At 41.4% G+C, this 22,961-nt stretch overlaps 1 protein-coding gene across 10 annotated transcripts in view; it reads left to right on the plus strand.

Annotated features, from left to right (window-relative positions):
* Positions 1–22,961, plus strand: part of DOCK11 (dedicator of cytokinesis 11) — a 189,608-nt gene that overhangs the window by 36,552 nt on the left and 130,095 nt on the right. For 7 of the 10 annotated variants that reach the window (XR_011998218.1, XR_011998219.1, XM_072743983.1 and 4 more), the window contains exons 2-6: positions 12,056–12,172; positions 12,257–12,346; positions 12,764–12,846; positions 14,090–14,159; positions 14,764–14,859. Coding sequence is in view for 5 of the 10 variants with exons in the window: in XM_072743983.1 (XP_072600084.1) it covers positions 12,056–12,172; positions 12,257–12,346; positions 12,764–12,846; positions 14,090–14,159; positions 14,764–14,859 (456 nt within the window). In the remaining 5 variants the exon portion in view is untranslated. Of the gene's footprint in view, positions 1–12,055; positions 12,173–12,256; positions 12,347–12,763; positions 12,847–14,089; positions 14,160–14,763; positions 14,860–17,582; positions 17,802–22,961 lie in introns of those variants that run through there. The other 3 variants (XM_072743988.1, XM_072743989.1, XM_072743990.1) reach the window with 1 other exon arrangement.

Below are 22,961 nucleotides of genomic sequence, written 5' to 3' on the forward strand. Positions count from 1 at the left end.
TCACACCCTGAGCTCAAGGCAGACAGATGCTCAACTGCTGAGCCACACATGCATCCCATCTCCTGACGTTTTAAAGATGTAATCTTAAGAAAAATCAAAGGAGCTATCATTTTATTTACATGAAATAGCTTTTAGAAGACATTATCTCATGAAGTGGTATAGATGGAAAATACTGGTAGGTTTCAAAAAGGCAGAGAGAATTTCAGGTAATGGATAGATCCAATATGACTGATTATGGAGAATGAAAATATTTGGAGGAACATGCAACTTTTTTCCCTTTCAAGGTTGATTATCAGAATGGGGCCTCTCAGTTTTCATTACTCCATTATCAGAAGCAAATTAATGGGATGGGTAGACCAATTGCCAGATCCAGAGTCAAAAATGATGTGTGGCTGCTTTATAGATTACTGAAATTTTGTAATGAAAAAGGCTTGCACTGCTGTGTTAAATGACACAAGCAGGACCTTTATTTTTTTTTTGAGGATTTTATTTATTTATTTTAGAATGTGCATGCACACGGGAGCAGGGGGAGGGGCAGAGGGAGAGAGAATCTCAAGCAGACTCTGCACTGAGTGTGGAGCCCCACATGGGGCTCGATCTCATGACCCTGAGATCATGACCTGAGCAGAAACCAAGAGTCTGATGCTTAAATGAGTGAGCTACCTGGGCACCCCTGTGTATATTATTTTTAGGTTTTTATATTTTTTATTGAACCTAAGTAATCTAGCTGGCTAAATCTACATACTTATAGAATATCAACACACATGGTATTTTGTCTCAACAATGCAAGGTATGTTGTAGTTCTGTTTTTATGAAGCTCAGGCAAAAGTCAAGGATATTTCTTTTTTGTTCTAAGTTTGCAGTGGGCACCACAATCCAAAGCAGGTTATATTATTTGATGGGCACAGAATGAGGATGGTCTAATTTCTCCTTGCATGAATGATTTTTCTGCAATAATTTTGTGTGTTTATGTGGACTGGTTAAACTCTTTGATTTGTTAGAAAGCCATTATGTATAACGAAGGCACATTTTTTTTTCTGTCAACAATGGTTTGCTAAAGAACAGAAATAAAATATTCTTCTAGTTTTAAAAAGGTACTCTGCCATTCTCTAAATTTAATCAAGCCTTTCTCTTCATTTTTACTTCTTTTTATCTTCTCTTTGAGTCATTTACATGCGTATTAGCACAAAGTGAACACAAAAAGTCAGAGTGATTGAATTCAAATCAGTTTTCCTAACTGTCAGCCTGCCAATTGAATCAAGTTATAAATAGTGGTTAAAATGAAGTTTTGGGGGGGTGGGATAGAGTTCATCAAAATTCTGTTTATTCATTTGCAGATAATCTAGGTGATTTGCATGATATTTCAGTTGAATGAAAGACACTTGTTAACAGAGTTAACTAATCATATATATACAGGCCTGTTTATTTCATTATTAAAAATATATAAATTCTTTGTAGGTTTTTAGAAATAGTTGAGTTTACATAAATAGCTAAATAGACTTGGAAAAGGGAAGTGATTTGACATTTAAAAGGTTCCTTCCTGGGGTGCCTGGTTTGCTCAGTGGGTAGAGCACGGGTTATAAGATCGAGCCCTAGGTTGTGTGTAGAGCTTACTTAAAAATAAAGTCTTCGGGGAGCCTGTCTTAGGGGTGTCTGGGTGGCTTACCTGGTTGAGTGTCTGCCTTTGGCTCAGGTCATGATCCCAGGGTCCTGGGATCAAGCCCCGTGTTGGGCTTCTTGCTTTGTGGGGAGCTTCCTTCTCCCTCTCCTCTGCCTCTCCCCCTGCTTGTGCTCTCTCTGTCAAATAAGTAAGTAAAAAAAAAAACAAAAACAAACCTTTAAAAAAAATGACTATTTTAAACCAAGTACAAAAATATAAAATGGTTTCTTCCCTATATGAAAACTCTAAGGAGAAAAAAATGAGTTTTTATTTTCCCTCAGTGTTTCTAAATTGGATTTAAATACCTTTAAAATATCACTTAATGTTAAGTTGTTCTGAAATTAAAGCCAAGATCTGAAAATTCATTCTGAAAGTGGTAGCTTTCCTTGTGTGCTGCCATTTTGGCCAAAGGCATACACATAAGGTCAGTCTCTGCATTGTTCAGCTGGTGATCCCTCCTGAACCACAGAAGCTTCTGGCTTTGTAGTTCTCACGGCTCTCTCCCAGGTTCTGTGGAGCATACTCAGATGAATTAGATATGGTCCCTTGACAATGTCTTACTGTGTGTGTGTGTGTGTGTGTGTGTGTTTTGTTGTTGTTGTTGTTGTTTTTGTAATTTGATTCTTACCCACTTGAAGTTGAACCTGCCAATTCCTTTCCCCAAAGTAAAAGACCTGAGGTGCTAATCCCTATTCATTGATGGCAAATGCTAAATTAGAAGCAGCAGCTCAGAAATGCAAAACTCTTTCTCCAGTTACATTGCCAGATCACCAAGCCAGTCAAGCCCACAGCATCATCAGGGCAATGAGAAGGCAAGATCTCACTTTGGTAAAATATAATGTAGGGGCACTTGTGTGGCTCAGTTGGTTAAGTGTCTGCCTTTGGCTCAGGTCATGATCCTGGGGTGCTGGGTTGGAGCCCCACATTGGGCTTCCTGCTCAGTGGGGGGGAGTCTGCTTCTCCCTCTCTTTCCCTGCTCGTGCTCTCTCTCTCTCTCAAATAAATAAATAAATAAATAAAATAAAATAAAATAAAATAAAATAAAATAGTGTAGTTTCAGTAAGCTTTAGCAAATCCTAAAATGCAAGTCTGTCCAAGGAAATGAAATGTGGTGGGGGGAATGTTTTGTTTTTGTTAAGTTCAGGGCACATAGGTTTATGTGTGTCATGGTCAAGAGCACTGGTTCTGGGCTCCATTGGATAATAGGTCTGAATCCTGTCTCACTAATGTATGACACTGGACCTGCCTGTGCCCCAATTTCCTCATCTGTAAAATGGGCATAATAAAAGAACCTCCGTTGCATGGTCTTGGAAAGAATTCAATGAGGTAAGAAGTTGCGAAGGCTTAACTTGGTATATGGTCATGCTCAGTGTAAGTGGTAGAGAAAGTACAAGGCACAGTTCCCCACTCCCGGTGTTTCTGATCTTGCTAAGGAGGCAAACAAGCAAAGCACCCACAAAGTAGTTCCGTGCTATATGTGAGTAAATGCCACCAATGGTTGGTAAAGATCATCAGGGCTGAAGGCCAGAGAGGTCAGAGGTCAGGCTGTCAGAAGAATCACGTGAGCCAAGGTGTGGATTGGGAATAAGCGTGAGCCAATGGTCTCATGAAAAGTAAAGATTTTTCCCTTGGTTGTTTGCTTTAAGAAAGGTTGGTGTCTTGAAAGCAATTTGTATGTGGGTTTTTGTGCCAAGATTTGCCCTGAAAAACAATCTTTATTAAAATATGTTCATGTCTATTTTGCCAAGTTGGGCTGTATTAACTGGAAAGATGGCCATCCCTCCCCCCAACATCATTGTCAGATTATATTAACTCAAACCTTCTTCAGTACTTGGAGTTCCTTTTGGGAAAGAAGGGAAGAAACGAACTGGTAAAAGGTAATCGTGGTTTAGAAAAGATAAGGTCATAAAAAAGTCAGATACTCTTTATTCAAACCTTATCACATTTTTAGAGCTAGGGCTCCTTTGTGCCTTGTGGGGCCTTTTAGAAATCTCTAGTCTACAGTGGTGGTGCAGCTGTCACTTCTCTTAGGCACAGCACACAACTTTGCTTGCCCTTTGTCCTCATGCATCACCTGTCCACAGTTACCTGTTCTCCAATCTTACAGAGTCTAAAAGTAGAAGATGAGATGAAATGGTCAGGGACCACATATACCCAGACAGGGATATTTTTCTGATTGATACGAATGTGAATATACAGGCTCGCACACTTGAGCATGCAAAAACACTTGTGCAGTCACTTGGTTGGAAGATGTGGCTGTCAGAGGGTGTGGAAGCCAGGTGGGGTTTAAGTTACAGTCGCATCTGCGATCACCTTGACTGTCTTGGGTTGATCTACCTCCCCTATTAAACTGTGAACTTCTCAAGGCCAGGGTCTGGTTCTTTTTCACCTCTGCATTACCAGGTGCTGGCACAGGGCCTGGACTTCAGCAGGGATTTGATGAGTGTGCCAGCACAGCAAACTCACTTTGTTTTCTGCGATGCCGGAAGTCGAATGCCCCCAGTGGCCATTTTGAGTGCAAAGTGATATTTTAAGATACTCTCTGGAGAAAGCACTCCAAACTGCTACAAATGTCTGAAACAAAAGAGAAGCTGAATATCTTGGAGAGGGGATCAAGAGAAGTACTGGAAGGAGGGCGATGGGAGGAATGATAGGAGGGAGAGACTCATTGAGTGACCCCCTCTTTTGGAATATGTTACTTCTTTCCTAAGATTATTGTTATTTTCATAGAGAATATGTTCAGGTGTATTTGATACAGTAGTCTGATCACAATGCTGTGGAAATGGACTTCTGACTTTGGGGCTGAATCTATTTCCTGAACCAGGAAATAGATTTTTTTCTACTACTTGAAACTTACCTTGGAGAGTGGGGTGGTAGTGGTGGTAGCTGTGTTGGAATGAGCCCTGTGCTCCACTCCTGAGCTCTCTCTCTTCCTGCTTTCTGGTCTCCCTCCCAGTGTGTTACAGGAGGGATCCTGTGAAGCCTGTGTTCACTTTAGACTTGCAGAAGAGACATTCTTAGAATTCTTAAGGAGAACTAGTTTCTAAAGTAAAAGATTTACCAGTAAACTAATGACCTTTGGTGTAATATCTAAGCAGAAGTGACCCAGGCTGATTTCGCACCATTGCAGAAACATCATGTGATAATTATTGCTTTTTAAATGAAGTTGAAATTATGTGGTTAAGTTTCTAATGATAATATAAATAGGCTTGCTGGTAATATGAGCTTTTAAATACATGAGTGGTTGTATTTACAGAGAACAAACCGGTGGTTGCCAGAGGGCAGGCCGGTGGGGGATGGGTGAAATAGGTAAAGGGGATTAAGAAGTGCACACTTCCAGTTATGGAATAAATAAGACTTGGCGATGAAAGGTATACATTGGGAATATAGTCAATAATAGTGTAGTACCATTGTGTGGTGACAGATGGTGATGACTCTGAGTGATGTATAGAATTGTTGAATCACTGTGTTGTATACCTGAAACTAATAGAATGTTGTATGTTAATTACACCTCAATTAAAAAAAAATACATGAGTGGTTGGATTGGTGAATACATACATGTGCATACATATTTACATATTTATTTTAGGATTACAAGCATGGTTTTATAATTATACATATGTAGCTAAGATGATCAAAGATCAGTCATCTTATATAACAGATGTAGAGGAACCACCACAAAATCATAAAGTCTAAGTATTTGATGCTGTCAGTGATTCCCAATTAGGATCCATTATTTCCTCTCTTTGGACCAAGAGGTAAACCGTAACCATATCTGTACTGATGAAATTCTTTTTTTTAATCTCTGTCCTATGTTAGAAATCAAAAAGTCACCTCTTTTCTTCACTCTTCATTTCTTCACAGTTTTAGGGTTTACTCTGTGGAAGTCTTTTTAGATTTGGTCCTAAGTAAACCTGGAAGAGGGTACTATGTCCCAAGCTGTAGTACAAAGATTGATATTTTAAATTTTATTTTTTTGGTGGGGCACCTGACTGGCTCAGTCAGTAGAACATGTGACTCTTGATCTTGGGGTAGTGAGTTTGAGCCCCACGTTGGGGGTAGAGTTTACGTTAAAAAAAAAAACAGGAAGAAATAGATTTATTTCATTAAAGATTTGAAAAATACGGATTTATTTTCCTTTAGGAGGAGTTTAATGTTTTTTTAAAGACTTTATTTATTTATTTATTTATTTATTTGAGAGAGGAAGAGGGAGAGAGCACAAACAGGGGGAGTAGCAGGCAGAGGGAGAGGGTTAAGCAGACTCCCCACTGAGCAGGGCGCATGGTGGGGGACTTGATCCCAGGATCATGACCTGAGCCAAAGGCAGATGCTTCGCTAGTCACCCAGGAGCTCCACAGCTTACTGTTTCAGTAAATATATTTCAATGAAGAAGAGATTTGATTTGAAGAAAAGCATGAAGCATATTAGAGTGGAGAAGATAAGCCAGAGCTTGGCATACAGCTTGGAGCTTGTATGTGAATTAAGTTGAGTTTGGAAAACACCGCTAAACAGAGAATCAGGAGTTGGGATCCCTGGATTTGAACCCTGGTTCTACTACTAGAGGTAGACAGCTGAATTTCATCAAGCCTCTGCATCTGTTTCTTCACATACAAAGTTGAAATGGTGTTTTCCTTGTCTACTTGGCAGGTTGTGGTAAGACACAGGTAGAATGGACATTGAAAGTATTTTCTGAAGTTTTTTTTCACAAAGTGATCTGCAAGTGAAACAACAAAGTAAAAAATCAGAAATAGGGCAGCCCGGATGGCCCGGTGGTTTAGCACCAACTTCGGCCCAGGACCTGATCCTGGAGACCCGGGATCCAGTCCCATGTCGGGCTCCCTGCATGGACCCTGCTTCTCCCTCTGCCTGTGTCTCTGCCTCTCTCTCTGTGTGTGTCTCATGAATAAATAAATAAAATCTTTTAAAAAAATCAGAAATATTACTAGCCAGTTATTTCAAGAGAGCATCCAAATCCATGAATGAGAACTTTCAAAGGCAAACCGTTTGGGGTTTTTTTTTTTTTTTTCTTTATGGTAAAAACTGAGTAGGTTCCAAATTTAGGTTGACGGTTTTCCTGTTACTGCTTAACGAGAAGGCTAAAACATATGCTTGCTTCCTTCCAGATTGTAGAAAAGCCTTTGCCTTTTGCTGAGCGCTGCCACAGAACTGTGTGGAAGTACCCCGTGGGACGTCGCTATTATTTGACTGGTTATAGAGTACTGCTGGCTGTAAGGCAGTTTTCTTGCAGTAGGAGAAAGCACCTTCCCTGGCCAGCTAGAGCGCAAAACGGGTGGGAGGGAAGCACGGCGAACCTGGGAGAGGGACCCCTTTTTGTGTGTGAGGGAAGCTTCATGGAGGGAAACCCCGTACGTCTAATAATCACCTGGGAAAGCTGAAGAGCCAAGTCAGACCAGGGATGTGTTCGCGACCGCAGGGCAGAGCCATCATGAAATCCTGGTAATTCTCGGTGTCAAAGGTTTTCCTCCTCTCTAATGCCCAGAGAGTTACCACTGAATCTTCCTGGAAGAGAAACTTAGGGTGTGGTTCTTTGGGTCTGACTCCTAATGTAGCCTCTCTGCTCCACTTCCAGTTTGAATTATGCTTTAATGCCTGTGAGGCCGGGGCCTGGAGGCAGCTGGGTGGGGCAGGGTCCGTCCTTCCTCTTTTTCTTCTTGAGAGCAGGAAGCCTGCTTCCTGGGTCCAGGTCTGCGGTTAGGGTAAGCTTTGCGGGACCCGGAACAGCCGCCCCAGCTCTTTGTACAACTGAGCCACCCCTGACCAAGGGTATAGGAGTGAAGACCCAGAATGCTTAGTCGGGTCAGCTTTAAATGAAAAGTGAAACCTCGTTTTCTAGGACATGAATATATGGCCTTCAAAACATAGGGAGAGCAGTAGGCTTCAACTGTAGAAGGCTTATATTCTACTGTATGTTTATTTTTTATTATTTTTATATTTTTTAAAGATTTTATTTATTCATGAGAGACAGAGAGAGAGAGAGAGGGGCAGAGACACAGGCAGAGTGAGAGGGAGAGAGAGAGAGAGAGATGCAGAGACACAGGCAGAGGGAGAAGCAGGCTCCACGCAGGGAGCCCGATATGGGACTCGATCCCAGGTCTCCAGGATCAGGCCTTGGGCTGAAGAAGGAGCTAAACCTCTGAGCCACCTGGGCTGCCCTCTACTGTATGTTTAAATAAGTGATTCGTTTGGACATATGCTTTTTCCATATTCATTTGACCAACTACGTTAGGAAGCCAAAGGAAGATTTTTTTTTCTTTTTCAGAGTTACTTGGAGCAGGCACTTGAGAAATTATTGTACAGAGAGATTAACAGATGCTAATTCAACAGGTTAAACATTGAAATTTGAGGACTGTTTTTGCAATCTGTATTAAAAGGATAGTTGGCACCAAAAGCAAGACTTGGAAATCATTTTCAGTACCTAAGGGTTGTCTCCTTAGATGGGGCTTTATTCACTTGTCTGGAAATTGATCAGACTCTGAATGTCAGATGCAAAGAGGTAGTCAGTTTCCTTTCATTTGGGTCCCTGGAATCATGGTAGATCGAGGACAAGGGGATCTAATTTTACTATCAGAAAACCTCTGAGTTCCCCAAATAAGAATTGTTTCTCCTGTTTCAATTCATTTTGCACTAGTACTCACAGACATGATAGGGGACGATCAGTTAGATTTGATCTTACAGGCCTACAAATTCAAATTAAGACTTGAAGTATATCTTCATTAGGATCTTTCCCTGCCCCCAAGTTTATTGAGGTAAAATTTCAAAAGAAAATTGTATGTATTTAAAGTGTACACTGTGATAATTTTTTGTGATAATTTAATGTACGTATACATTGTGAAATGACTACCACAGTCAAGTTGATGAACACATTTATCACCTCGCAGACTTTTATTTTTGGTGAGAATGCTTAAGATCTATCATCTTCAGTAAATTTCAAGTGCACAGTACAGAATTAGTAATTACAGTCACCATGTCATGCATTAGATCTCTGGAACTTATAAGTTTTTGCCTTTTGACCTATTTTTCCCTATTTCTCTCATCTCCCAGCCCCAGCAAGCACCACTCTACTTTTTTTCTTTTTAGATTTCATGTATAAATGATACCATACAGTATTTTTTTTTTGTCAGAAGAGTATAATGAAAACCCAGGTACTCATCACCCATCTTCAGCTTCAACAATTATCAAGTCTTTGTCCTCCTTTCTGGCCCTTCCCCAATGGGAGTTTTTTTTTTTTTAATAAAAGTATAATTGACACACATTATATGAGTTTCAGGTACATAACATAGTGTCTGACATTTATATAAGTTATGAAATGCTCATCATAAGTGTAGATAACATCTGTTATTAAACAAAGTTATTACGGTGGCATTAACTGTATTCCCTGTGCTGTAATTTTCATGCACATGACTTATTTTATAACTCAAAGTACCTCTTAATCCCCTTCACCTGTTTCACCCATCCCCCCACCTTTCTCCTCTTTGTCCTCTGTATTTATGAATCCGTTTCCATTTTGTTTTGTTTTTTAGGTTGCACATCTGACTGACATCGTATGGTATTTGTTTCTGTCTGACTTGTTTCAATTAGCAGAATACACTCTAGATACATCCATGTTGGGGCAAGTGGCAAGATTTCACTCTTTTTTAAATAGCTGAGTAATACTCCTCTGTGTGTGTGTGTGTGTGTGTGTGTGTGTGTGTGTGTGTGTGTGTGTGAGAGAGAGAGAGAGAGAGAGAGAGAGAGATCAATCGATTGATCTTTATCCATGATTCCATGTAGTTTTTGTCTTTCTTTGTCTGACTTATTTCACTCATAATGCCCTCCGGGTTCATCCATGTTGTTGCAAATGGCAGGATGTCCTTTCTCATGGCTGAATAATATTTCAGCATATGTATATACCACATTTTCTTTATCCATTCATTTGTGGACACTTAAGTTGTTTCTATATCTTGGCTATTGTGAATAACATTGCTATAAATATGGGAGTGCAGGTATCTCTTTGAGATACTGATTTTGTCTTCTTTGGATATATACCCAGAAGAAGGACAGCTGGATCATATGGTAGTTCCATTTTTAATTTCACGAGGAGCTTCCATATTGTTTTTTTTAGGGTCTTTTAGATTTGTTGAATGCTGGTGTTTATTGGTTAGAGAGGTTCCGTTTTTCTAAGTAACCTTAGAGCGAGACTCTGAGATGCTTTTCAGATATAGAGCTCTGGGATATAGCTGTGACTTAATTGTGAGCCATGTATAAAAACCGTTATCATTTATAGCAGCATTATCTATAATAGCCCAATTATGGAAGCAGGCCAAGTGTCCATTGACTGATGAATGGATAAAAAAGATGGAGTATATATACACGATGGAATATTACTCAGCCATCAAAAAGAATGAAATCTTGCTATTTGTAATGATATGGATGGAGCTAGAGAATATGATGCTAAGTAAAATAAGTCAATCAGAGAAAGACAAATATCACATGCTTTCATTCATATGTGGAATTTAAGAAACAAAACAATTGAGCTAAGGGGGAAAAAAAGAGAGACGCAAACCAAGACACAGACTCTTAACTATAGAGAGCACACTGATGGTCACTAGAGGGGTGGGTGGTGGGAGGATGGGGGGGTAATAGGGGATGTGGAGGAAGGAGGGTACTGGTCATGATGAGCACAGGGTGACAAGGAAGTGTTGAATCACTATATTGTACACCTGAAGCTAATATTACATCATATGTTAACCAACTGGATTTGAAATAAAAACTTAAAAAAAAACTGTTCTCAAAGGATTGTGTGGAGACAGTGTACTGGAGACTGCCTCAAGTACTGTGTACACTGTATGACTCCAATTCTATTGTGATACCAAGTTTCAGCGTATCTTCTATTTAAGTTTTCTTTATGTTGTTATTTAAAATAAAATTTTTAAGTAATTTTAATCTGATTTGGCAAAACACTGTTATTAGAAATCCTTAATCTGTCGCCACCTTGGTTTGGAATAGTATGTTTTTTTTTAAAGATTTTATTTATTTATGAGAGAGAGAGAGAGAGAGGCAGAGACACAGGCAGAGGGAGAAGCAGGCTCCATGCCGGGAGCCTGACGTGGGACTCGATCCTGGGGCTCCAGGATTGCGCCCTGGGCCAAAGCCAGGCACTAAGCCGCTAAGCCACCCAGGGATCCCCCTGGAATAGTATGTTAAGACATAGCTCTGGTTCAATCTGAGTATCTCAGCGTTTATTCAGCAGCTCATGATTGGACACCTGCTACATGCCAGGTACTGCTCTAGGTGCTGGAGTGATAACAGTGAACAAGTAAAGGGAAAGCTCTGCCCTCAGATAGGCAGAGAGGTAAAGTAGATGGTCTATCTATCACATGGTGATAAGTTCAGTGAAGAAAAAAAGGTTAGGAAGGTAGGTAGTGGGATCCTATTCCATGTTCAGTGTCTTGCATATTAGTATCTTTGTGTAGTTCTGAGGGGAGGAAAGGCTGGATGTGGTAGAGAAAGCAGGGTTGTCATAGTCTCAGACCCAGGTTTGAATTCTAGCTTAGAAGGCAGACAAGTTACTTAGTATGAGTCGAATGCAGAGTCTCCTCATCTGTCAAATGGTGACAAAGATTAAGCCTTTTTCTATTTATTTATTTGTGCATGCTCTACTGACTGAGCCAGCCAGGCACCCCAGGTCAAGCCTATTTCATAGGGTGGTTATGAGTATTACATGAGGAAATATATATAGAGAAAGCACTTGGCTCAGTGTCTGGCATATAAAAAGGGCTTGGTAAGTGCTCAGTCTTGTTACTCTTATTAATAAATCATGTCCTGGATTTCTCAGACACTGACCCTGCCTCTTGTAACCTTAGCCTCAGGCTAGGCCCTATTATTAGTGGCCAGGTTAAGGATGTGCCAAGCCTGACAGGGGTCCACTGACTTTGCCACCTAGAACCTCACCCATTTACACCCTGCCCAGTGGATCAAGTACCTTCAAGACCCATACTTGCCCTAGCTATGCCTGTACCAGGCACACGAATGTCGATACTTTCTCTGCTTCAGTTACCCAGTGCATAGAGCCAATTCTATAAAAATCAGCTGACAGGCTTCCAACTATACCACTTTTTGTTTTACCTTACAGTTTTGGAAGGCACATGGAAAAGCAGAGTACAGTGCTAACTCTCCAGAACTCTTGGCTTTAGCAGAGAGATCCGTGTGTGTATCTATATATGTTTGGTGTCTGCATGTCTAGATATGGAGTATTTTTCTCTTGTGTAAGTGTCCCAGTGCTTACTACTGTCAACAGTTCCTTCTTTAGTGAAATAAGGTATCTTTAGCACATGGAGAGGAATTTATGTCTTATGAGTTTGACCATATAAACTTTGTTTTTTTTCTCTTATGAAGGAAAAGACCAAAATTGTTGAGCCCTTGGACTATGAGAATGTTATCACCCAAAGGAAAACGCAGATTTACAGCGACCCCCTCAGAGACCTCCTTATGTTTCCAATGGAAGATATATCTGTGAGTTCACAAGCACTTCTTTAAAGGAAAACACTCACACTTTCCAGGTTAGTTCTTACGGCAAGAATGTTCCCTGTCTTCTAGATCTCAGTGATAAGTCGTCAGCGCAGAACAGTGCAGTCCACCGTACCAGAGGATGCTGAGAAAAGGGCCCAAAGTCTGTTTGTCAAAGAGGTAAGACCCTCAGAGGCCGCAGAGGAACATTTTACATTAAAAAAAAGTTCTTCCTTTGGACCAAAGGGGAAATAAAATTACCATAACTTAGCAGACCTACATAATAAGTCTAGATGACGTGGTGGAGAGGAGACAGCTTAACTACTGTGACAAATAGCATAGGTTCCTAGTTTTTCTCTTTTGGATTTGAATTCTGTCTGAACATGGAGTCAGAGTGTTCCACAGTGTGTATGAATTGGGGTTTTTTGCTGCCAGTTGGTTTAGGGAGACCATATTATTCCTCAAAGGAAGATCCCAGTACCAACATTTTCTGAGTGATTTTTAACAGTCTGTCAGCTTACTTGACCAGACTTTAAGAAACTGGATATATGTATACTTGTTTGGTGTTTCAAATGAAAGATTCTTATTTCCTTTCAGTGTATTAAAACCTATAGCACAGATTGGCATGTGGTAAACTACAAGTATGAAGACTTCTCTGGGGACTTCCGAATGTTGCCATGGTAAGTGGAGAATTCTCAAGGGAAACCTTCAAGAGGAGGGTTATTCAACATTACATTTTACCTTTTGCTAACTACTTACGAAGCTTCTCAGTTATAGTTTATAATAAAGCAAAGCCTGAAGTAACCAGCATGTTTGGTAAATGTATTTTGGACAATTGAATATGTTTTTACTTCGCTCATTGAAATTCTTTCCAGCATGTATGAGTTTGCTTTTTGGTTTTGATACATCTGTATTGACCATAAAATCATCTTCTCATAGGTCTAGATAATGTAGTGAGCACTTTCTAGTGGTGTCAATGAAAATGCTAGAAGCGGGGGATGCCTAGGTGGGTCAGGCAGTTAAGCGTCTGACTTTGGCTCAGGTCGTGATCTCATGGTGCTGGGATCAAGCCCTGTGTCCCCGGCTCCCAGCTTGACAGGGAGTCTGCTTGTCCCTCTACCCCTCCCCCACTCATGCACGCATGTGTGTGTGCTCTCTCTCTCTTTCTCTATCTAATAAACAAACAAAATCTTCTTTAAAAAAGAAAACACTAGAAGGTACATGGTTCAGTTCGATGACCCCAGACATCCCTTGACTCACTGCCATGAGTACACTGGCCCAGGAACCAATTCAAATCTTATCTGTTGAGGTTCAAATCTTATTTCTGCCACTTACCATCTGGATGACCTTGGGCCAGTCACTCAATCTCTTTGAGCCTACCTGTTCTCCCTTTCCTCATCTATAGTACTACTCATGGGCTATCATCTGGGAAATGTTTTCGAGAAATAAGACATTGTGTAGCTTCTTGTAGTGTTCAAAAATACCTTCCTAGAGGAGAAAACAGTCCTAAAGACGTCCTTTAAAATCGAATCCCAAGATGAATGACCAAGCCAAGTTCATACAGCAAATGGTTGGGAGAGCCAGAATTACACAGTGTTGCTTTCTCTTTTGGGGAAAGATATGTTCCTGCCACCACCGAGAGTCCTGGCATACATTCTTTGGCAGTTCTGCCCTCCCTGCTGGAGTATCTGGGCTCAGTTGTAGCTTTGCCACTGGCCTCACATGTGGGAGTCCTTATATAAAAGGTAATAATGTAGGTTTACTCAGGGGAAAATCTGACTTCAGAAAGGAAAGAAGAATTTATCCTCCTCATGTCTTGGCATTTTCTTGGTTGTAAAAGAGAGAATTCTACTCATCTTGCTTGCATTTATGTATGTATGTCTGTTCTCCTCAATATCTGAGATAATTCTCTTGCATTTTCAGCAAATCTCTGCGACCAGAAAAGATTCCCAGTCATGTCTTTGAGATTGACGAGGACTGTGAGAAAGACGAGGTAAAAGTGGGGGCCACTGCATGGGCATCCTCAAGGTCGCGTCTGCTGACAGATTTCCTTGAGAAAAGATGAGGGACAGAATTGTTTTTGAATGATCCGTGGCCAGCTTTCAAGCTAATGAATGTTTTGAAAAATTTTTAAGGATTGTTGCATTTCCAAATGGAGTTTAGGAAAAATCAAGCGAAATGGGCTATGATTTATATATAAATATGTTTTCCCACCTGTGGGGCATACTTGTGGAGTTGGTTTTCTTGGTGCTGGGCATGTGGCATGGTGATTCATCTGGACCCTCCTGCCTATTAGATCCCTCTTGAGACAGATGGCCCGGGTATCTGTGACATTTTGAGAGGCAGTCTGTTTACTTAATGCAGAAGACTTGCCCAGAAGACTGCCCATAGAATTCAGTAAATATTGAGTACCTACTGTGTGCATGGCCCAGAGCCTCTCTTTCCCTAGTTAACAATTTCAGGTTTCCTCAAGCATCCTTGTGGGGGCAAGGGGACCTTATGCTTTAATTAGATAATGGGGCAGGGCCTAGTTCATGAACCCCAGAAGTTTGATTAGATGGCTGGCTGTTTCACTGATGGTTTTTGCCCTATTTCAGGATTCCTCTTCGCTATGTTCTCAGAAGGGTGGTGTGATAAAACAAGGCTGGTTGCATAAGGCAAATGTAAATAGCACCATCACGGTTACCATGAAGGTAAGAAGGAGTTATTATTTCATCCTTTTAAGGATATTGTCATGAGGAGCCTGTCTGGAAAAAATATTTCTTTAAAAAAAATGTTTACAGGGGTACCTAGGTGGCTCAGCTGGTTAAGCATCTGCCTTTGGCTCAGGTCATGATCTGATCAAGTCACATGTCAGTCTCCCTGCTCAGCAGGGAGTCTGTTTCTCCTTCTCCCTCTGTGCCCCACCCCCACTCATGCCCTCTCTCTCCCATAAATAAATAAATAAATAAATAAATAAATAAATAAATAATATTAAAAAAATTTACAGTGAGTCCTAGCCAAAAAAAAAAAAAAATCCTTATTGACAGGATTTTCACAGATGTATAGGATTTAAAAAATCTGCAATCTCAGGATAAATTGAGAAGTGTAACTTTTTAAAGAAACATAATTTTTCTGACAGGAAATTTAAAAAGGGGGCTGTCATTCAACTATACTTCAATTAAAAATTTTTAAAAAATTCCAAAAGGAGGCTGTCAGTTGAATGAGGAGAATGGCATTGAAACAAAAGGGCATTACAGGTTCTAATGGGGAAATGAATGTAATGAATAGAAGGAGAGGGTAATCCATTTATTTAACAAATATTAATTAGGTGCCTATTACATGCTGGTCACTGGGGCAATCTGTGGATGTCGAAGATGAGGTCTCTGGCTTCCAGTGGTTTCATCTCCAGACTGGATAAGAGACATACCAAATTTACTACTATACAAAGCAGTACCTTAGTGCTGTCAGAGAATTACAGAATTTGTAGTTTGGCCAACATAGTGGGTTTGTGTATGGGGTTTGTAGGAGATAAAGGTAGAAACAGAGAGAGGGAGAAAATTGTGCAGTGTCTCATATGCCTTGGGCATGAAGTTGACTTTTGTTCCAGAGACTGCGAAGAGCCATTAAAATTCAAAGGTGAAACTAAAAAGCTACTTGAAGATTCCGAGCAGAAAAGCAAAATATTCTCATACCAAATATAACTGTTCTTTCAGATACTCAGTATAAGATCATGTGGCTTTCCAAGGATGATTCACACTTCCATTAAGTATTGAAGGTCATTCTATCTTTCAGATAGCCTGCAAGCAGAAACCATGGGTGTCTACCAAGAGAACACTCCAGTTTTATCTTAATATAATATTTTGCCTGCTGCTTTCTATTTAGTGACTATGTCCGGTTCTCACTTTCATTTTCAAATCCTGAAAATAATGAATCCAAGTTGGAGGATGCTTTTTGCATGTCTCCTGTACCTAACCATAGGCCTTAGCACACGGCCATGAATTGGTTTGTTAAAGACTTAATATGTGCCAGACACCATACTGAGTATTTTTTATTTGGTATCTCCTTTAGTCCTTGTGGACTTTTTTTTTTTTTAAAGATTTTTATTTATTTATTCATGAGAGACACACAGAGAGGGAGCGAAGCAGAGACACAGGCAGAGGGAGAAGCAGGCTCCATGCAAGGAGTCCGATATGGGATTTGATCCTGGGACTCCAGGATCATGCCCTGGGCCGCAGGCAGGCGCTAAACCACTGAGCCACCCGGGGATCCCTTTTTTTTTTTTTTTTATGGTAGTAATTAAAACTGCCCAAGCAGCAAAATTTATTGATATTGCACTACAGTCTAAATTTAACACGATAGTATTTTTACAGAAAGCCAATATTTGAACAATCAACTGGGACACACAAGCCCTATGATAGAGGGGTCCATTTTTATTCTTCATTTACAGACGTGGAAGGTGAGGCACAAAGAAACTTAATGGTTAACCCAAGGTCACTCAGCCCCGAAGTCAGAAATGGGATTTGAACGTAGGCAGGCTGATGCCTGAGCCAGTACTCTTCACCAGCACGCCATTAGTGCTGACTAGCAGAGTGAGGGAGACTCGAGTCTTTATTATAAAGTTTCCTATCAGAATTGTCAGGTTCAGAAAGGCATGTGCGAAGACTGTCATTCTGTGCGGATTGCCAGAAAGTGGTACTATGGCTTTTGAGTCCACTCCCAGCATCCTCAAAATATTGAAGTATTTTATCCATACTGATGCTGTGGCCCAACATTCACATAATGTATGGAGATCTCGATGCCTACCACAAGACATTGGGGAATTAAGGTCTTTACAAAACAATTCACCACGGGATTCTTTTCCATAGTGAATTACTCTAATGCCTGTAAAGTAGAATTTGCCTTACAAATACAACTTTTTCGGAGCCCATATACATTATAAATCAAAATGCAGTTGCCTGTAAAAGGTACATGCTTTTGGGATGCCCGGGTGGCTCAGCGGTTGAGCGGTTGAGCGTCTGCTTCAGCTCAGGGCGTGATACTGGGGACCCTGGATAGAGTCCCACGTCGGGCTCCCTGCATGGAGCCTGGAGCCTGCTTCTCCCTCTGCCTGTGTCTCTGCCTCTCTCTCTCTGGGAGTCTCTCATGAATAAGTAAATAAAATCTTTTTAAAAAGTACATGCTTTTAATTTGCCTCCATGATTTGTGAAACACAGACTGGTTGATGCAGTGGGCAGAATAATGGCCCCTCAAAGAGGGCTGCGTCCTCACCCCCAGAAACTGTAAATGATTCCTTGCATAATAGCAAAGGGGAGTTAAGATTGCTAATCAGCACGCTGGGAGAGTAGCCTGGATTATCCAGCTGGGCTCAGTGTCGTCACAGGGTCCTTGTAAATGGAAGAAAGGGCAGAGGAGGAGAGCCCGGGAAGGAGGAGGGAGGGTTGGAGCAGGGCCAGGGAGAGATGCTTCAGTTGCCGGCTTTGAGGAAGGCAGCAGAAGGAGCCTCTGGAAGCGGGAAAAGACAAGGAAATGGCTTCTCTTCTAGAGATTCTAGAAAGGAACACAGCTCTGCTACACCCTGGATTTTAGCCCAGGGGAACCACGTCGGACTTCTGATCTGGAGAAACCGTGAGATGGTACATTTTGTTTTAAGCCAGTAAGTTTATGGTAATTTGTTCCAATGACAGTAGAAAACGAATTCAGTCAAGTAGTCAAAGATTAACTGTTTAGCTTAGGCATTGTCTGTCCCCAAGGTTGCAAACTTCATCACTCAACGGGGGCCCAGGCAGGAGCTATAGATTCATGGAGTGGTTGGTGGGGTCTGAGGCAACTTGGTGACCACATGGCCTGGCTGAAGGGGACAGCTGCTGCCTGGCTCCAGCTAATTGTCGCTCTGCTGCTGCTGAGCTAGGCTCTTTGCGTTGCCTCTTTTCATCCCCAGCTGTTCATGTTTTGGTTTCTTTCTTCTTTCTTTCTTTCTTTCTTTCTTTCTTTCTTTCTTTCTTTCTTTCTTTCTTTCTTTCGATATAATTCAAATAGCATGAAAACACTTCTTTGTAGAACTTATACTGAACTGTAGGCAAAGAAAGGGAAAGGAAGAATAAATCAAAGTGATCATATATGATACGCAACTCTTGAAAAAAAACAACAACAACAAAAAAAAAAACAAAAACACCAAATAGGGAATAATGTGACATCGGCCATAATGAGATTTGGGAATTGTGCCTGGTCCTGGATTTCATTTATCCTCTAGCCATCCTCCATTAGGGATTATGGCTCTCCAGTTTGCATTTCTGGGAGAGGAAGCTGCATCCTACACTCTTCCGATTTTACTTCCTATGATAGAGCAGTAGTATTATATTTCAGGACTAATCACAGCTAGAATGGGCATGAGAGGGAGGAAGGTTCAGCCAGACTCATTTCAAGATGTCTGAGGGGTTTTGCCAAGATATATACATTTTTGTCCTGTAGGAATTGTGTTTTACCTATTATTTAGTTCAGCAGGGTGGAAGTTGGTTGAAAGCTGCAGTGTTCACTGTGCCATTTCTGTGTAAACAGAGGGCGTGTGACCATATGGAGAAGGGGCATGGCAGGGGGGCATGCTGGGTGTGGGTAGCAGTAATGGCCCAGCCTGGAACTTGGATCAAGGGCCTTAGTGGGTGCAGGCCTATGAACTATGGCGCACTGGGGGACTCAGGCTTGCACCCTTAGGTGGCAGATCATACATATTCTTCCTGCCTGGAACTGATGCAGCCATAGGGGAGAATCTAAATCTAAAGGTGAGGTGAGCAGCTGACCCAGCTCTTGGAAAGCTGGCAAAGGGCTGATGGTTCATGAGACCATTCTGAGAGGAAAACCGCTTATGTATTTCTTTCTTTTTGTTTTTTTTTTAAGATTTTATTTATTTATTCATGAGAAACACAGAGAGAGAGGCAGAGACACAGGCAGAGGGAGAAGCAGGCTCCAGGGAGCCTGATGCAGGACTCGATCCCAGGACCCCAGGATCACACCCTGAGCCAAAGGCAGACACTCAACCATTGAGCCACTCAGGTGCCCCATGTTTGTTTCTATCATGTTAGCCTTTGAAGTGAAGAGTATTAATGAGCCTCATAAGAGAACAGGAAGAGGAGTCGGGCATGCTGTTATCTGAGTCATTTTCCTGTTAGCGTTGGCAGTCTCACCATTGGTACCTCTGGAGTCTCCTGCCTGGTAGGATGCCCAGCCAGTGCTGGTTAGGAGCTTTGGCAGCTTTAACAATAAGCACCACAGGCCTAGAGCTTGCAGAATTGAGAGCAAAACCTTTTCTGTCAGAAAATTCAAGCTTTGATAGCCCCTCAAGCTCACAGTAGACTCACCAGGAAGCTACAACAGAAGGATCTCGGTATTAATCTTGACTCATTAGCAAATAACAGCCTATGGGAGCTGTGTGCCTTCCCTTCTATTTTATCTGTGTCTCCTTGGTGTGCTATGGCTTGACATTGGCCTGCAGGTCCCACTGGGGTTGACAAGGATCAAAGTAGGGTAGCTAGGTACCTCTTAGAGTGGGGTGTAAATTTCAGGGTCTTTATTCACTTATGGACCTCTGGATTGAAAAAATTACGTAGGATCAGTCCTTTGGAAAATTTGAAATGTTGGATAGCAACTGAACTGTCTTTTTTTAAAGATGTTATTTATTTGAGAGAGAGTGAGCTAGAGAGAAGGGGAAGGGGCAGGGGAGAGAGAGAAACAGACTCCCTGCTGAGCAGGGAGACCAGCAAGAGGCTCAATCCCTGGACCACCCCGCCCCCCATCTCAGGATCATGACCTGAGCTGAAGGCAGATGCCCAACTGACTGAGCCACCCAGGGGTCCCTTAACTGTCGTTATAAACAAGGCTGGGTCCTTCTCCTGGATTCTTTGACTGTCAGAAATAAGGGAGTCTAATGGCAAGGAAGGGAGAAATGGAGTCATGGGAGAAAGGTGAGAAGAAAAAAAGCAAAGGACAGAGGGTTAGAAAACACTGAGCCAAGTCCAACAGAAAAAAGGGAATCAGAAGACTCCTACTTTATAAGGTCTTTTGAGAAAGCAACCACATGATCTGTAATGCGACATAAATAATGTAGCCACAGTAATTCATATATAGGCTGCTTTAGAAAGCTAATCCTCCCTAGCTAGCTGCCAGACAGTTTTGCAAGAACATTCAAGTCGATAGTGATGGGCTGTATGGAAAAGGGGCTGGTGAAGGAGCTAAGATGATTTCTTCGTGTGGGAAGACTACCAGATCCCGTATTTATGGAATAAAAATCTGCATTTTCCCTCATATACACCTCTCCACCAGCTCCGGTCAGTTGTTAAGAGATAGTCTGTATCATTTTCTGCCATTGTCATGATTTTCCCAAAAATGCTGGCTGAGCCTCTCCATTGTTGGCTGGGAAATATGTCGTGAGGAACCCAGGCTACAGGAAAGCTGATAATGATGTGCATTCCTGCCCACGCCACAGTTCTCGGTGCCCAATCACTTCCTTTCACCGAGGGGGATGTTGGTGTCATGCAGCTCTTGCAAAAGCTCTGTCAGTTGTCTGTGAGCAGTGACTCTTTTACTTGGAGCTTATAATTTGCTTTGTTCTTGGTGTTCATGTTAAAACAAGACAAGCCTTGTCATAGGTGATTAATTTCCTCAATTTGTATATTCTAGTTAATGAGAACACACCCCATCACCACTCTGCAATTCCCGGAAAAGTTTTGGAGAACAGTCTAAAATCTCCCTAGAGAATAAATGATCCCTTAGACAGAAATGCCAATCTTGACAGAGGCCTGTTCATTTACATTCTCTCTCATATAGCTGCTGGAAACATCTGCTCTTTTCCACTCCTTTCTATATCCATGTAGGAATTGAATGTGGACTAGATAGCTAGGATGTAGGATTGGACCCTCCCCTGGCGTTTAGAGCTATTTTTCCTAAGATATATAATGATCTATGGAATAAGGAGGAGTCTGATCTTGAGGGTGGGTTTTCCATGAAAAAAAAAAAAGTCTGTTGCAGATTCTTGGCCAAGCCCTGGGACACCCACCTTTATGCCTGCCTCTTCTTGGCTCAATTTGGTCGCATTCCTCTCGTTTCCTCCTTCCCCTTCCCAGCAATTAAATGTTGAAGTGTCTTGGTATGTTATCGGGGTTGTAAGTTCAACTGCTTGATGTATGACTCACTTCTGCTGCCCCCTCCCCTTTTTGTTTGCACAAAAGAGAGCCATTTGTTATATATCCAGAGTCAAAAAGTCCTCACTTATTCTGTTATGGGAGAGTTTCCCTTCTGTGTTGGGAGAACAACAAATCAAGGAATTTCACCTAGGAAAGCACATATGATATTAAGATAATTTCTGGGGAGTCCAAGGCCACTATGTTTACTGGAACAAAAGGAAGAGAAAAATTTTAAACATTTTTTTATAGGTTAGTGCATTGTGTTCTCAAGTCTGCCAGACTGTCTCTCCCAGCTAACAAACAAGAGTATAGTGATTTTATGGTAAGGGATTTCTCACTAATTTGTTTTTTGTTTTTGTTTTTTTATTGTTTGTTGTTGTTGTTTTTTAAGTAGCCCCCATGCTCAGCATGGAGCCCAACATGGGGCTTGAACTCACAACCCTGAGATCAAGACCTGAGCTGAGATCAAGAGTTGGACACTTAACTGACTGAGCCACCCAGGCGCCCCTAATTTGTTTTTTATGTTTAGTTTTTCCTCATTCATTGGTGGCTGCTTAAAACTATTTATTAGGGGGACACCTGAGTGGCTCAGTGGTTGAGCATCTGCCTTTGACTCGGGGCGTGATCCCGGAGTCCCAGGATTGAGTCCCACATCGGGCTTACTGCATGGAGCCTGCTTCTCCCTCTGCCTCTCTCTCTCTGTGTTTCTCATGAATAAATAAATAAAATCTTAAAAAAGAACCATTTATTAGGGGCTGCTTATGTTCCAGACACTATGAGGAATCAATGAATTCATCACCAAATATGTATTGAGTATCTTTTTTTTTTTTTTTTTTTGGCGACCCAGATGGGACACGAATTGAGTATCTTCTAATTCAAGGTGTTAGTATTGCAAAGGGTAGGGAGAAGTTTCACATGCAGAACTTAAAACCTATCTGGGGAGATGAGACACAAAATGAAAATGGTTTAGGTATGTGCCATCCCTGTGTGTGCCTGCTGGCTGAATTGGTTGAGTGTGTGACTCTTGATTGTGCGGCCATGAGTTCAAGCCCCATGTTGGGCATACTTTAAAAAAAATAGTATACTGTTTAGAGATAGTACAGGGACTAAGTGCTGTATGAGTCCAGGTCACTGTGATTTGAGGTCAGAGAGGCTTCTTGAAGGAGGTGGGGCTTCAAAGAGAAAATCAGGAGGTGAATGTTGCAGGCAGTATGAACGGGGCATCAAGTATGTTAGGTGAAGTTGGGTAGTCATGGGAGGATAAATTTGATTTGGTCCATTGGTATCTTCCTGCACCTCAGCTTCTCCTTTGTAACATGGAGATGATAATAGTAATCATCACAAGAGCTCATTGTGAAGTATGAGGAAAGCACTTAGCCAGAGACTGTACGGTAGTAACCACACCACAGATGCCAGCTATTTGTATTATTTTATATTATTAGTAGGATTGCGGGAGCACCTCGAATGTGGGATCAGTCATGTGAGCCCTGCCATGTGGGTAATTGAGGGTCATTGAAAATTTGAGCAGGGCCATGACATGCTGAAATAAAGCCGATAAAATAGCCTGTCATAATGAGAAGCACGGATTGTAGACCTTTCCTTCTAGATTTTGCTTCCAACTAAATAATTAAAAAGTCTCC

Source organism: Vulpes vulpes, chromosome X (assembly GCF_048418805.1).
Source record: "Vulpes vulpes isolate BD-2025 chromosome X, VulVul3, whole genome shotgun sequence".
NCBI classification, from domain to species: Eukaryota; Metazoa; Chordata; class Mammalia; order Carnivora; family Canidae; genus Vulpes; species Vulpes vulpes.